This window comes from Cavia porcellus, unplaced genomic scaffold, assembly GCF_034190915.1.
Source record: "Cavia porcellus strain 051 isolate PalLab524CR breed Dunkin Hartley unplaced genomic scaffold, mCavPor4.1 scaffold_30, whole genome shotgun sequence".
Classification (NCBI taxonomy): Eukaryota; Metazoa; Chordata; class Mammalia; order Rodentia; family Caviidae; genus Cavia; species Cavia porcellus.
Genome location: NW_026947513.1, coordinates 26,921,881 through 26,937,710, shown reverse-complemented (window position 1 = coordinate 26,937,710; position 15,830 = coordinate 26,921,881). Strand labels below are relative to the sequence as shown.

At 38.4% G+C, this 15,830-nt stretch overlaps 1 protein-coding gene across 2 annotated transcripts in view; it reads left to right on the top strand.

Annotated features, from left to right (window-relative positions):
* Corin (corin, serine peptidase) overlaps positions 1 to 15,830 on the top strand; it is a 266,984-nt gene that overhangs the window by 249,638 nt on the left and 1,516 nt on the right. For both annotated transcript variants that reach the window (XM_063240622.1, XM_013154236.2), the window contains 2 exons: positions 8,240 to 8,511; positions 10,511 to 10,644. In XM_063240622.1, coding sequence (XP_063096692.1) covers positions 8,240 to 8,511; positions 10,511 to 10,644 — 406 coding nt within the window. The remainder of the gene's footprint in view (positions 1 to 8,239; positions 8,512 to 10,510; positions 10,645 to 15,830) is intronic.

The following is a 15,830-nucleotide window of genomic DNA, read 5'->3' as shown; positions in this document are numbered from 1 at the left end:
AAGAGCATCACCCAACGAGACAGCTTTGTGCCACACCTAACTTTCAATTCAGCTGGACTCTGACTGTTACTAAGTATTAGTCTACTTATTTCTAAATTGCTTCCTGGCTCATTTTCCAGAAAACAAACTGTTGTGTCACTTGCTCGTGTTACTTGGTCTGTCTTTGAAAACACTTAGCAAAGGAACTGAGGTTAGTCCATCTTCTTCTTACTGAGGCCACCCTGTGTCTTTGTGATCACTGCTTTATTGTTTAGGTGCTTATGAACTATGCAAATCATTCACATTTTATTGGTCTATTTCTTTCAGTGATAATTTTCACTGAAACAGAAATATTCGTTTTAATCCAGACCTCGCATGGGTGCTAGTTCCCAGCATCACTATAAAGTGAACAAATGTGATTTAAAAATCCGTAGGTGACTGAGCTGCCCTTATGTTCCTAACTGCTTCATCCCTTAGGGTGGTGTTCTCTGCCATCTTCCCATCCACAGTGTGAAATATCCAGGTCTAAGAGTTGGCTTAGCCCAATGATGATGAACCTCTTAGTTTTCAATGAAAGCAAGCACCCAGCTGTGGTATGCATGACACAGGTTCTCCATCATGAGCTAGGACTGTGCCAACCTCTGTAGTTTCTGGGACTTACAGGAAGTGGAACTCTCACCTGCTCCTACTTTTAACACTTTTTTATAAAGCTAGCCAAGTTAAATTTAGCAAAGTATATTTGAACAAAGAATGATATTCTTGAGTCAGCCTTATAACCAGAATCAGTTTGGAATTGGCTCGTGCAGACTTGCTACCTGCACCTGACCAGCTGACTGTTGTTGGAGAGTATCAAGCACCTCATGCTACTGAGCTACACCAAATGTGATAAGTCTTAAATGAGTGTCCCACACCCTGGGACATTTCCTGTATCCTTCACAATGAAACAACTCTCTCCAAATCTCCATCACTCTTACTGATCTCATCTCGTACTTTATGGATAAAATACATACTTTTCACCTTGCTTCCTATTTAATTCTAAAGAAGTCTCTCTATTTTTGGCTACATCTCCTAATTTGCCTTGAGTTATGATGGGAAATATGTGTTCACTGTAACTTATTTCATCTTCTCTAGTTCGCACCAGTTTCTCTTTCAGTAATCATGCCTTTGGGTCACTGATTTAAATCCCCTCTTCCTGACATTGCTTACACCTTCAGCTGTGGCTCCCTGTATGCTCCCACTTATGCTAAAACTCCTAAGAGCCACTGTCTCCACTTTTCCACAGAGCCTCTTCTTTGCTCATTCTGGTGGGGCTCTCACCAAGGTCAGAAAGAAATAACACTAACTAAAGTTTTTATCTGCTTTAATTTTGTCAAATCTAGTGGTGAATTTTCAATTTTCAACTCACTGGAAGCTTCCACAGTATTTGATCACCACATCCTTGAAATACTGTCCTCACCTTTCTTCTAGAATAATGAAAGATCTCTTTTGCAGCTCCTCCAAATGTGTGTCACTGTGTTCTCTAGGGACCAATTCCTGGCTTATTGTCCATCTTTCCTCACTGATCTAATCACATGATTTCTAGTATTTGTTCATAGCTGAGAAAATTGACATCAAGTATTGATTTATACATGAACATATTTGTTAGTGTTTTTAAAATATATATGTCCAGTACAGCCTGAATTTATGGCTAACTGGTAATACCATTACCAACTTCAAACAGTATATATTTGACTGCTTTAAATATGTATTTGACTGCTTTCATGAGATGTTCACTAAAATGTGTGCTAAACATCCTACTTTACATTACCAACATGAAAACAATTGATTTCTCTTTTTTTCTCACTGATCAAACAATTATATGTTTCACAAACGTTGCAGGTATTTGTTAATTTAATCCCATTTTTAGTTCTTTCACTAGTTGGAATTATAGCAATCCAATGTTATATATGTATAGAAATGTTAATTCATCTACAGAGGTTCAGTGGCTTCCCACCAACTCCTCGCGTGTTTTGGACAACACAACTGTCCAATGTTTCAATGAATTAAAGCACCTGTGCATACTCTTTAATCACATAGAAGATGAATCTTCTAAATATTGTCTGAAAATTGTTCTCCTTGAATGGAGTAATTCAAAGACTTTGCAAAGCTCTACTTTGTTTCAGTTCTTTACTAAGATTAAATTATCCACAGAGATAGCAATTTTCCCTTTGCTTTTCGCACAATATTTCACTGAGAAGTCATTGGTGTTTTTCTTATGTTTTCTTTTTAAACAAACTCCTGCTCAGTATATGCTAAGACTTTCTGATGGTTCCTCTGGTTTCATGCTGCAGTTCGTGATAGTCTTTCCAATTTCCATCTCCAGAATCCTCATGAAGTCACATTTACTATTTAGATAATTCTTAATTTTTCAGACTCACTGTAATATTTGTGATGAAGCGTAGAGATTTGACTCTTTCTGTAAGGTGACTCCTAATGTTCCCATTTCTATTGAGCTATGTTTTCTTTAATAATCTCTGGAAACCTTATTATATTTATCTTTTTAGCAAAACATTCTGAAATCTGACTCTCAGAAGTCCGGGGTATGTATTTACTACACACATACTCCTTTTTATTCTTGCTCTTTCTGGACCTTGAGATAACAGAATTCCCCATGTTCTGTAGTTTTATATGGACCTCTAGCTCCCATCCCACCTGGGAGATACAGCCTGACACAATGCATTTCTGTACTGAACTACCCAGCTTTTTCTTGTGTTTCCTTTGACACCATTTTATTTTAAAGCCTATTCACCCAATAAAAATACTGCTTTTAAAATATGAAGGGCCAAGCACAGAAGTCAGAAGTTCCTATAACTTGTAGAACTGCTATGATACATTAATGTGATATTTTTTACTTAGTGCAGATTTGGTAACCTTCAGACTCTCTCCAAATGATCATTTGGTTCTGCTATTTTGGAGTAAGTCTTGTAAAAAGGATAATTTCTCATAATTATTCATTGTAAATATTAACTTTTCTTTGTTACATTTACAAAGCAAAAACTAAATTTAAGATATTTAAATCACAAGAGTAATAAAAAGGAAAATTTTGTGCTTCTAATAAAAGATAAAAACATAAAAGCTGGCTGGGACTAGGGATTTAGCTAAGTGGTCGAGTGCTTCCAATGTCTTAGGTTTGATCCCCACCACAAGAAAATAATTAAACTTTAAATTTGTAATTAAGTGAATATGCGACATTTTCATGTATAAGAGTGTAACAAATTAATTCCAAACCAGAGAAACAAGTTATTGCCTCCAGAAATATTGTACTTAGATTCCTGTATCAATTCCTCAGTGTCATAATGCATCTGAGATGTGTAAGTAGATGGGTTTTCTCTTTAAAATTGATGATTGTGGAATTATAAGTTGAAATTCTACTGTCTCAAAGTTGTCTATAAAGTACAGTAACATAGAGGCAGTAGTATAAAAACAAAGAAAATTAGACTTAAACTTGAGTCTCAGGGAATGAAACGTACCAGAAGCAAGAATGAAAGGAGAAACATATCCGTTAATGTTTTCTTTAATTGCCTTCATTGTGGTTGGTGGATTGTCACCTGACTGCTCCTGGTTATGCCATCACTGTAGATCATGAAGATCTTGGCACAAACTTCTTTAAGAATGCTCCAGCGCTCCTTGCGGCTGCTTTTGAGTTCTGATAGCCAGGGGGGGGTGTAGTCCAAACTCTGCTGGGATTTTCAGCTGTACTTTTTCTTTATACTTTACCATAATTGACCTCTTTTGAATGGAATAACCAAACGGTAATCGCCCACTCCCGTGTATTTCTCCGCTGGGTACTTTTGAACAGGTATTAACCTTCCGTGGCATTTGTGTGCCCTGAAATCATCTTTCTTTATTTTGTTTCCACCTAGAGGCGGGGCTGTCTCTGCCTCACTCCTGATTCATTCTTTGTAGCACCTGAGAAACATGGGAAGAGACCACATCCCACAGCTCCTTCCCTTCAGGTGCCCCTTTCAAACTATAGGCAGTTGTTTCCCTGTTTCTTTCCAGACCTGTTTGAGAAACATTAAAAGAGATTTAATTTCATATCATAGTCATAGGAGAAGAAAAAAGAATAGCATCATCACTGATTTTTTTTTTCTTTTTTATCGGTATCAGGATCGAACTCACAACTGCCTGCTTGCGAGGCAGGCGCTTATGCGCTGAGCTAAATCCCCAGCCCCACTGATTTTTTTTAAAACTGCGTGTATTTCTTGTGTACTTTTCTTCTTTTTTCTCTTTTGGTAGATATTAATGTGATTGGGACAGTTGATCATGTAGCAAGACTTTGAGATACAAGTTAATAACATTTAGCAGTTTTATGGACATTTAGTTTTTACTGTTAGAATTACATGTAACCCCAAAAGGTAACTAAGTCTGGAATTTGATGTTATTTCATTTTACAAATAATTTTGTATTTCATGTTACAAATAATTGAGAATGTTCAGTGCTTGGGATATTACTTGTGAGTTAAGCAGAAGGATGAGTTTTGTCACAGCCAGAACTTAGAGGTCTGGTTAAGGATAAGAAGCTATTAAGTAGGCATATAATAAATTATTGTTTGATTTCAGATGTCTTAAACAATAAAACCTCAAGTGAATATTGAAATTTCTTAAATGGCCCTGTGCTTACTATTATAGTTTAGCAACCGGAAAGAGGATAGGGAAGAAGGGAGAAAGGAATAAAGAAGCAAAGGGAGAAGGAAAGGAAGGAGGAAGAGAGGAAATGGAAAAGAGGAAGAAAGGATGGAAGAGAAAAAAAAGAAGCAATGCTATGCAACAAAAACTAATTCTACAACATTATCTTGTAATGCGCATAAGTGCCCTTTGTGCTCTGTATTATAATTGTTTCTTTAATTATACATTCTTATTCAATTCTACAATTTGAATAGGCATGGTTCATATCTTTCTTGCTTACTATTATAATGTCTAGTGTAATGCTTGGCATACAAGAATTGCTACATACCTGTAACTATTCAATGATGATGTCAGTTTTCAGCTTTTGATAGCTCTAAAATTGTTTCTTTAAAATAGAATAGATTTATATAAAATGGAGTACTATTCAGTCATAAGGAAGGATAAACTAAAGGTTTTTATACACAAATAGGTACAACTTAAGACCATAATTAGTGAAATAAATCAGACACACATGTGTAAACATTGTATTGTCTCATTAGTGTGAAAAGCTGAAAGAAATAACATATGTATATGTGTATATATATGCATATAAAAATAGTTAAGATAGTTACACTAAAAAAAAGAGAAAAGATATTCTAGTCATTCGTAGGAAAGCTGAAACTTCTTGAGAACATAATGCTAAGTGATATAAACCAGACCATAAGATCAAATAGTGCAAGGTTTCTCTTACATGAGAAACCTAATATATAAATAAAAAGTAAAATGGAAAAGTACAGAATACATTCCTGTGTAGAGTGGGATATGGCTCAAACATTTAACAACACAAAAATCAGTTGGCTGTGCTTCCTAACCCTCTTGAAATCTCAGCCTTTTGGGTGTTTGCCATGATAATGACTAAAGGCTTGCCAAAGGAACAAGAGTGCTTGAAAGATACTGGCTCCCAACCCACAGCCCAGAGCTTCTGTTTCAGCTGATACAGAGTAATCACAAATGTTAGCATTTTGAAAACTCCCCAGGTGATTTCATGTTCAACCTGGGTTGAAAAATGACTTTTACATTATTCAAATCTGCCTATTTTGGTTGATTTAATCAGAAGCTTCCAAGTGGAGATGGCTCAGCAGCCCATAGTATATGAAAATGTTCACATGAAAGCTCCATCCTTCCCCAACTCTAAAGTCCAACACATGTCCGTACCTTTAATCCTGGCCACTGCAGAGGGGTCGGGGGTACTGTGGAAGGAAGAAAGCACAAAGGAAGGGGTGAAAAACAGCTCTTGGTTACATGATTGAATTCTGCCATTGACAAGTGTTTTAAAGTAACTCACACAGAGCTATCATTAAATAAATCTTTTTGAAAACCTACTACAATCTTGGTAATAGACTGCATGGATACAGTGGGGGGAAAGGCTAACAACCTTTTCTCAGAGCTGACACTCTGGGGGGCAAGACAGAGTGAGAACAGAGAGAGAGATGCATCACTACCACTGACATCAGGGAATACTATGAAGAAAATTAAGGCACGGCCAAGGATAGAGAGAGTCATGGGGTCCAGTGAGAGCTCGGGTGGTCGGGGAAAATAGCTCTGGGATGGTGAGGTCTGAGACTTGAATGAAGTCAAAGAGTAAAGGCAGGAACATGTGAGGACTGAGGAAAGAGCAAGAGGGAAATCCCAGGATTGAAGATGCCTTTGGCATGTCCAAAAAATAGAAAGAAAGTACATATGACTGAAATAAGACTCATCATTTAGGGCCCGGGAGGCCTGGAGCAGGAGTCTAGGATTTATCTCCTCTGTGATATAAGGTTCTTGGGGGATTCTGAGTGGAGAGGGACTTGATCTAATTTTATTTTAAAAGGACACTCTGAGTCCTGTGAGGCAAATGACTAACAAGGGGTTAGATTCGAGGCCACGCCAGTGGCCCACGTAGATCGGAGTAATTTAGATTCGGATTGCAGTGGGAGAGGAGGGAGAAACAATAAGATGCAGGATGATTTTGAAAGTGATAATGGAGAAGACTTGCTGATGCATGGAGAGTTGGACATAAGAGAAAAAAAAATGTGACTGCTCATTGGTAGGTGTAAGTATTAGCATGAATGTGAAATGATTTCTGAATGTTTAGGCATCACCTGATATGTGGTCAGTCCTCAGTAAACCTCGGCTTTACAAGTAGGCATTCAGGTCTGCAGCTCAGGAGCCGGTGATGTGTATCTGGGAGTTACTGGGGTACAAGTAAAATCAAGGGGACATGGAATGAAAAGAGGAGGTTGAGAGCGGGGTCCCAGGTGCTTCAGCACTGACTGAATGCTGAGCTTGGGACCCGGAAAGGAGGACGGAGAAGGGGGAAAGGCAGGCAATTACAGGACATTCTGGAGTATGCTGAGACCCCTGTGACAAGGGAAGAAACATTCTTGGGTGAAAATTGACTGACACATTGCTGACAAGTATTCCAGAGCAACCCATCATGAGGTTGACAACTGGATGTAACCTTGTCTTCACATCTGCAGAAGGAACCCTGAAACTCTGACATTTCTCCAGGGCACTTGCCCCTTCTTAGAGAAGACTGTTCAAGTCTTGGCTTTTCTTCCTTCTCCTTTTTCGCTTTGCCTCTCTTTTTTTCTTGGATTTTCAGTATCTTTTAAATTCAACAACAAAAATAACTCCTCTGCTCCCCTTTAAATGTGAACAGGTTACATATTCAAGATTAATCCCCATTCCTGAAGCCTGAGTTTTGATTTCCATAACAATAATACTTAGCTAAACACTCAGGTCATTATATAAATACTTTTTATCTCAGCAAACAGCAGAGTAGGCATGGAAGTAGTAATTGTTTACGTGAATAAAATTTTAGAGAAAGCTCACTTGAAATTAAAAAAGATCGAGTTGAAGATGCCATTTGCTCTTTTTTTAAAAAATTTTATTTAAAAGGAAAAAGAGAAAAAACAAAACAAAAAGTGGTGTAAGGGTACAAGTAATACAGAACTACAAAAAAAAAAAAAAAACAGTAAGAAATCACCAGTTAATAGATTACACATTATCATCTTAGAGATAGTTGCTCAAGTCACAGTATCAAAGCATACAAAGTGGACATTCAAACAGTGAGACTGCAAACAGTTGTGTTCAATGATCCAACCAAAAACATTAATATGGTCAGCTATTTAACACCCCTAAACACACTTGCAGTTGTATCTTTTAGAGCACTTTTTTTCCTTCTCTTTTTTACAACAAAATTTACACATTTTGGGTTTTATTACTCCTTAGTTCTTATTACTTTTTTTTGGGGGGGGGGAGAGAATAAAGTCAAATATGGCAAAACAAAGCTGTCAGTCAAAACCAAGGATAGACATAGCACATGATATAAAAACAGAGTACAAGGTTATCAACAATGGTTACCATAATGTCTCTTGTTTCCTTAAAAAGAATTGTCTATCTCATTAGGTATTATAAACTTGAACAAAACAGTGGAGAACAAGACCAATAAAACTTAAGCATTGTAAACATTACAGGACTTCCAAAGGAGACAATAGTCAAACCAGAATGGGCATCTTATTGAATCTTACTGCCTTCAAAGTGCATTTGCTCTTGAATTATGTCTTTAGGAGAGAGAACTCTGCCATGTGGAAAGTAGTGCTTGGCATCAACAACCTGGACCACCCGTCCACGTACACGCAGACCCGCCTTGTGAAGACCATCATCCTGCACCCCCGCTACAGCCGCGCAGTGGTGGATTATGACATCAGCATCGTCGAGCTGAATGAAGACATCAATGAGACAAGCTACGTCCGGCCCATCTGCTTACCTAGCCCAGGGCAGGCTCTAGAGCCAGACACATACTGCTACATCACAGGCTGGGGCCACATGGGCAACAAAAGTAAGCCAGCGTCCTCAGCAGCTCATACCCATCAGCTTATAACTGAAATTGACTATTGCTTTCTAATGTTTGCCCATAATTTCCCATTTTCATTTATGAAAATGTAGCCACAAACGGTTACTATTTATTTTTACATATATTCTCTCTTCCAAGCCAATTGTATCGCTACTAATCCATCAAATCTGCCAAACTCTGATGCAATATTAATTTTTTTTCTCTGACTCTTTGTCCAGGGAGCCACTGCTGATGTTTTGAAGCTTTTAGGTGAAATGAGACCTTTCAAACTTCCAGGCTTTCGATTGACTCTAGCGATGTTTGGGGTTATTGTAGGGAGAATCTCACAGAGGCTCTATCGAGCAGCTAGGAAAATCCCCCTCCTATGGTCAAGTTGCATGGTCTCACTTCCAGTCTGATTGGAGTTAAGATTTGTCCTATCTACATCTAACAGAACAGCTGTTAAGCCCATCTAGGAGGCAAATTGATTGGCTCTGTAGATGAGTTAAACATATGAAATACACTGAAATTAAACCTTTGTACTGCTTATTCTCCCTCCCTCCCCAGGGAACTTCCTGATTCTGTGTGACTTAAAGTTTAGAATGAGAACTGGGTCAATGAGATATTTCTTTTACCTGAGTGCCAGCCAGTCTGAAGCAGATCAAGTATAATGCCATGGCTCTCAAGGGTGGTAATGCCTCTATTCTTGGCCTTAGGGACTACCAGTTTGAAGGAATATTTTTTTCTTCACATTTAATCAGATATATTTTGAGCTCTTTTTATATGATTAATTGTTGATTTAAAGGAAAAGTCAATAGACAAAAATCAGTAACGTTTTCAGAAGGTCCCATGTGAGAATTTTGAAGACTGTTAATTAAACATGATACCACCATTCCTGCACAACTTGGGTTTCTAAAAGCTGTGATTAGTACTCTAAGGTAAAAGCAGAATATACTTTGTTTTCTCTACCTGTGTTCTTTCCATGGTCTCCTTGTCAGAGAAACAGTGTAGCGTAGGGCATGTACCTCAGCTATGACTTAGCATGAAGAGCTAAAGTTGGAATTCATTCCGGAAGTTGACTGACCCCAACAGCATCACTTGCTAGTTAGCTACAAAGTGAAAAAAAAAAATGGTAGCAACTGTCTAACTCATAAGACTGTGGTAAAGATTAAAAACAATAGGGCCTGGCAGATATATAGTATAGGTGCCTGGCCTACCACTAGTATCCAATAAATGCTATTTTCTCATTATTCCTTGGCAATTCATGACACACTCACTGTCTACATCTCACTGATTTTTCAAAATTTGGTTATTTCTGGCCAGGAGGTATGTATAGAGTGTTTCCCATAACCATTTCAAAGAATTATCTGTCTATTTTGTGTATTGGCCAAACAGTAAAAGGTTCATACTGTTTTGTTTCATGAAATCCATTGTTTGTCTGAAAGAACTTTCAGGCAAGAAGTTCACATTTTCTATCACACCGAGGGCTGGTTTTGCCTTTTTGACATCTCTCTATCATATCCTCTAGGACTAAAGTTTCCCACATGAAATAATGGCCACTGGAGTGCTATAATGAGATGTGGTCTTTTCATCACTTTCAGGGCAAGCTCTCCCCTCGAGAGGGAACAGGTCTCCTCAGGTTTTGCAGAGCAGGACTGACGTGCTGAGCGGACGCAGGGAGCAGAGCTTGGCTTGGTTTTCCCCTTTTCATTCAAGTAGCTGTTGTTTTTGCCATAGCACATGATAAGAAGGACAAAGCATCAGCCAAGTTATTTAACCAGCCTGTGCCTCAATTTCCTCAATGACATCACATGAAGAATAGTTTTAATTAGCCATTTTGGTTCCCAACAAATCTTGTCTTTAATATGACATTTCAAGTGACGATGGTGGCTATTTTGATGCAAGCACATTCCTGTAATGTTGTTCACTTTACATTTGGCTAGCCTGACTTTTGAATCATGTTACTATCTTATGTATTTTTTATTTCTTCTTTTTTAAAATTCAGTGCCTTTCAAGTTGCAAGAAGGAGAGGTCCGCATTATTTCCCTGGAGCAGTGCCAGTCCTACTTTGACATGAAGACCATCACCACTCGGATGATATGTGCTGGCTATGAGTCCGGGACAGTTGACTCATGCATGGTAAATTGCTTTCTGGTTACCCATGAAATTCAGTGCAGCAGTAACATCGGTGGGCCCATGCAGTCTCATTGCTATTCATGGATGGCCCTTTTGAAAGTTGTTACCAAATATTTAGTGATTTGCAATGTGTCTTGTTTTAGCCAGTACCTAACCAATCTTTGCTAATATGCATCTCTGCTTCACCCAGATATGCCTTCAGGTTCCTCATCTTCTCAGCGGGAAACACCCTTCACCTGTAAGAGGAAAAACAATTTTAAGTCCATTTTATCTAATCACTTTAGTAGCTAGGCTAAAAAAGATTGTAAGAAGAACAAGGTGATATCCATAGCTGCAACCCAGCTGCTCAGGGTAAGGGCAGCCACCAGAAGGCATTGCCAGCTTTTAGGGTGATGACATCAGGGCATACACCAAAGCTCCAGTTTCCAGGGTATGTGACAGGACTGGCTGTGTCTCAAGATGACCAACCTGGCATTATCTGGGCCTTGCACCCCTCATGTTATTTCCAACATATCCTCAAATGTCACTAACTCTGACTGTTCTACATGCTTGAGGTTGCTGACCACAGCAGTTTGCAGAGCATGCCAACTTAGCATTATAGGGAAGCGTTTTTTATTTTTATGTAAATATTCTTTGACTGTTATTCTTGGCTGGCTCCCAAGGAAACTTGAAAATGTGCAAGTGCTCACAGAAGTCATAACAGAATAGAGGAGGTAGGCGGCCACTGCTTCTGTATCAAAGAAGTACAATGTTATTATCACTATTTCAGTGTGATTAAATGGCACCTCTGATGGTCCATTTTAGAACAGGAAATCAGAAAATTTCTAGTGGTGATTCTTTAGATAGTTGTCATAGATTCAGGGAAGCAGATAATTCCCTTGTAAATTTTCTGAGGTCACCTTCCTTTCTGCCACCTGGCCACGAGTCATCCAGCTGAGATCACAGTGGTGAAAACTCCCTTCCTTCTGTACAAGACACTCAGGTTTGACTTCCAAAGCCAAATAATTTTTAGTTTTGTAATGTTGAGTATCAAACCCAGAGCCTTGCGCATGCCAACAAGCACTGTACCTGATGCAAAGGTTGGTGCACAAAATCTCCAGCTGAAAAGTCTAGATTGAGTCACCTCTCTTCAGTTAAATAAATAATGCAATGTGAGGGCATGCTCTAGCCTGTTAGGCTGTGTTCCCAGGAGTAATACGTGGATATTTTGAGGCTTTACTCAGTTACTATTAAATGAAAAACTTCTGTTTGCATTTGAATATAATGCCTGTTACTTAGACTTTCAGTAAAAAGTAATTATATTAATATTAAATCTTTTATAGTATAATCTGAGTAACTCATTTAATTGATACAATCATCCCACCCATGAGGCAGCATCATCATTTTCCCTAAATAAATCAAGAAAAAAAGACACTGTAGAGGTTACATACTTTGCTGTAGCTCACCCAGCATGATGATGGTAAAGCGAGGCTGTGAACACAGGCAATCTCACTTCAGGGCCCAAGCGTTCAGCTACAGTGGTATCTCAGCAGCGGTGACGAACACAGATACATTCTCCTTTTCCCCAGCGTGATTTGTTTGTCTACCAAGAACCAGCACCACTTGACACACTTTTGAGATCATCCCGCCATAACTTTTAAAGAAGTGGGAGGAGAGGCATTCTTTGAAAGAGAATTGAAGGCCTAAGCACAGTCATAGGCACAGGCATGTTTATATCACAATGCACGGTAGGAACCGGGTCCTGCCAACCGCTAGTAGACTGCATTTAGGGTTGTGAGTCTTAAATGTGACCAGATGTTCTGTGCCACCACCTTAGATAAAAAACAAAATGAAAGCTACTTTTTACCAGATACGAAACATTTTTATGTACCAAAAGCCCTATCAAAGAACATACATTGTCTTTCTTGATTGCACCAGTGGAGCTCACCAAAGGTGTGGATCCTCCGTGCAGGTCTGTAAGGCATGTGGATACATGCCACAGGCACACTTAAACTTTCATCTGAAACCAAATCTTTTTTGTTATTACTTATTTGCAGTACATAATGATTGCATTCATTGTGGGGAGTTGGCACAGGCACTCAGCATGCGTTTTGCTGTTTTGACTAGCATGTCTGTGACATGTAACGATTGCATTCTCTATGGATAGTTGATACACGTAGGTGACACATCTTAATTCTTTTTATGTCTCCATCTCTTCCTTCTTTCTCCTTCCCCAAATCTCCCTTTCTTCCTTCCTACTTACAAAAAGTGTGTCTCTGTTTCAATTACCTTCTTTTCCTCTTTATTTATACTTTGGATTTGTCACTTGAAACCATAATGTTAAGTAAAATAATCAGACCCACGTCGTGTTTATATTTCCTGTTCCTGCTACCTTCCCTCGTCCTCTGTCTCTAGGTCCCTTTTCCATTTGCCAAAGATCACACTCCCTGTTTCCTACTATCTTTGATTTTACTCTTTAACGGACTCATACTTCAGCTTTTTCATGAGACCAGTCTTATGCTATGGAAGCTTGCGTATCTGATTTATTTCACTTTATGGTCTCGTGTTGCATCCAGTTCCCTGTACAGAACAGTCTAGTTTTACCAGGAGGAAACGTGACGCAAAATACAGACCACACCAGTGGGTCTTACCTGCACCCTCCTTTCAGTCTGAATTGATCACTCTTTTAAACTACTTTTTATCCAGGGTACAGCTCAGCGGCACAGGCGTGTGTCGGCAAGTGCAAGGTTGTGAGTTCAACACCCAGTACCAAAAACAACAGTAACAATGACAATAACAAACAAAACAAAAAAATCCCTCCAAAACAAAACAAAATTCATACATGTTTGCAGTACGTAATTACATTTATTGTGAGGAATTGGTAACTCCATAAAACATCTTACTCCTTTTTTATTTCCTTTTCCTCCCAAATGAGGGATGTAGGCAACTGGGTGCACCTTGGGAACATGTTAAGTGAAGTGAATCAGACACACGAGCTTCCTTATCATAAGACTGGTCTTACAGGGAAAAGCCGAAGTACAAATAAATTAAAGAACCAGACAGTAGGAAATAGGGAGCTCAATCTTTGGCGATACGAAGTGGGGAAATCTTTTTAAAAAGGAAAGGAGGACAAGAGGTGGAGGGAGGTTGGACAGAAGGCAGGAAAAGGGATTTTAAAAGAGAATAAAAACAAATGGAAACCGCCTTTTCAAGTGGGAAGAGAAGCTGAACTGCTGAGTCCTGACCTCTATTTTTCTCACCTAAAAGAGCACCTGTGTGAGCCATTCAAAACCCACACCTAAGGAAGGCATGTGTGTCCTCTCCACCTGGAAAAAAATCACATATTCTTCTGAAATCTTCTTTGTAATTCTTCAGTTTTGGTTTCCTATAAAGTCGTGTTTGTTACCAAGACTTTTGGTTGCTCTTGGACAAACACTGTGTCTTCCACATCTATGGAGAGCCTAGCGCAGAACTTTGCATAGTGGAGATGCTAGGTAATTCTAATTTCTGATCTGGACAGGCAGAGATACCAACAATAAAATATATCTCATTTTAATCATACTCATAATAAATAGCTCAAACTAAATAATTGAGTACCCTCTCTATATAAGGGGAGAGGAAAAACATTTTAATATATTACATATTACATATTTTTTCAGGAAATTTCCAGAAAATTTATGTATTACAAACATGTACAATGAAATTTTTTAAAAAGAAAAAAGGAAACGGAAAGCCCATTGCAATAATGCTGTGCACACTGGAAGAAAATTATCCTCACAGGGAGACCTGTGTCCAAATATGTAATTTTTTCCCAACCCTATATTTAGTTTTAAAAATGTAGTAACAATCAGAAGCATGTCACTGCTGTGGTTTTTCCTGATTTCTTATGCTTCCTAACTCCTGCCTCTACTGGGTTTCCTGGCCAGTAGTTGGATTCTGCAAAAGTATGTTTCACTGTTGTCATGGAAACAGGAGCATCAGGAATGATAGGCTTCTGATACTCCCACGCTGCAGAGCAATAATACTCGGAAAAATCACTGCATTCTGTCAGACAGGGCTTGCTGCTACTTTAAGAAGGCCCCTCTGCAGTCAATACAGAGCGTTCTCTCTTACCCCCATGCTCACTTGTGGGCACCTATGGTCCAAAATATTGGATGAAAAATTCCAGAAATAAACAATTTGAAAGTATAAATTAATTAACTTAGGCTTTCTGGCAGAAAATGTTGGTTTTGGGTCCTTATTAAATCTATGCTTATTATTCAGGCTCAGGGCATTGGAAGTTTTGCATGTGAAGGTCACACCACTTCTACAAAAGCACGCAGCATAATCCAAATTCCAATTTTGTTTTCATAGCAATAGTATTAACTAACATTCCTAAGAAGCAAGACACCCTGGTAGTCATGAAGAAGGCAACTTGTCAGGAAGCCTGGGTTCAAATCCTAGCTTTGCCCATGAGTAAGTTCTTTTTTTTACCCACCCCCGCCGCTAACGAGTAAGTTATTTAACTTGTGCATCAGTTGAATTATCTCCAACATGAGCATAATAATATCAATTTGTAGGTATTTTGTGAAGATTAAGTGAGTTAATACACGGAAAGTATCAGTAAACATTATTCCTATTATTTTCCAACATTACAAGGTAGGAAAGTCATAGATATTATAGGCAGGAAATCTTTCCATTTTGGATATTTTCTACAGTTACAGAGAAGTAGGGAGAAGGACAGCGGGTAGGGAATGAAAAACAAAAACGAGAAATAAAAGAATTAGGATATAATATTACCTGCACCAACTCCCCATAATAATAATGCTTATGTACTGCAAGCATGTACTAATAAAACTAATTTGCAAGGGCTGGGATTTAGCTCAGCGGCATAAGCGCTAGCCTTGCAAGCAGGCAGTCGTGAGTTCGATCCCCGGTACCGATAAAAACGAAAAAGACAAAAAAAAAAAAAAAACTAATTTACAAGTGAAACAAGAATTAGATTAATTACGAGAGGTCTTCTTAAATTTTATGACATATTTTGGTAAGCAGGAAATGATAAAAAAAGTCCTCTGATTTCCTACAAGTAAAATCTCTTCTCAAACCACCTTCTAAGATCAGAATTTATAATGTTCATTTGAAAGTGCCATCTATCCAATGGAAAACACATTTTATCCGTAGGCTGGCAATAAAAGTATTGTCGAAACTTTCCAAGAAATTGGTTAATCTGT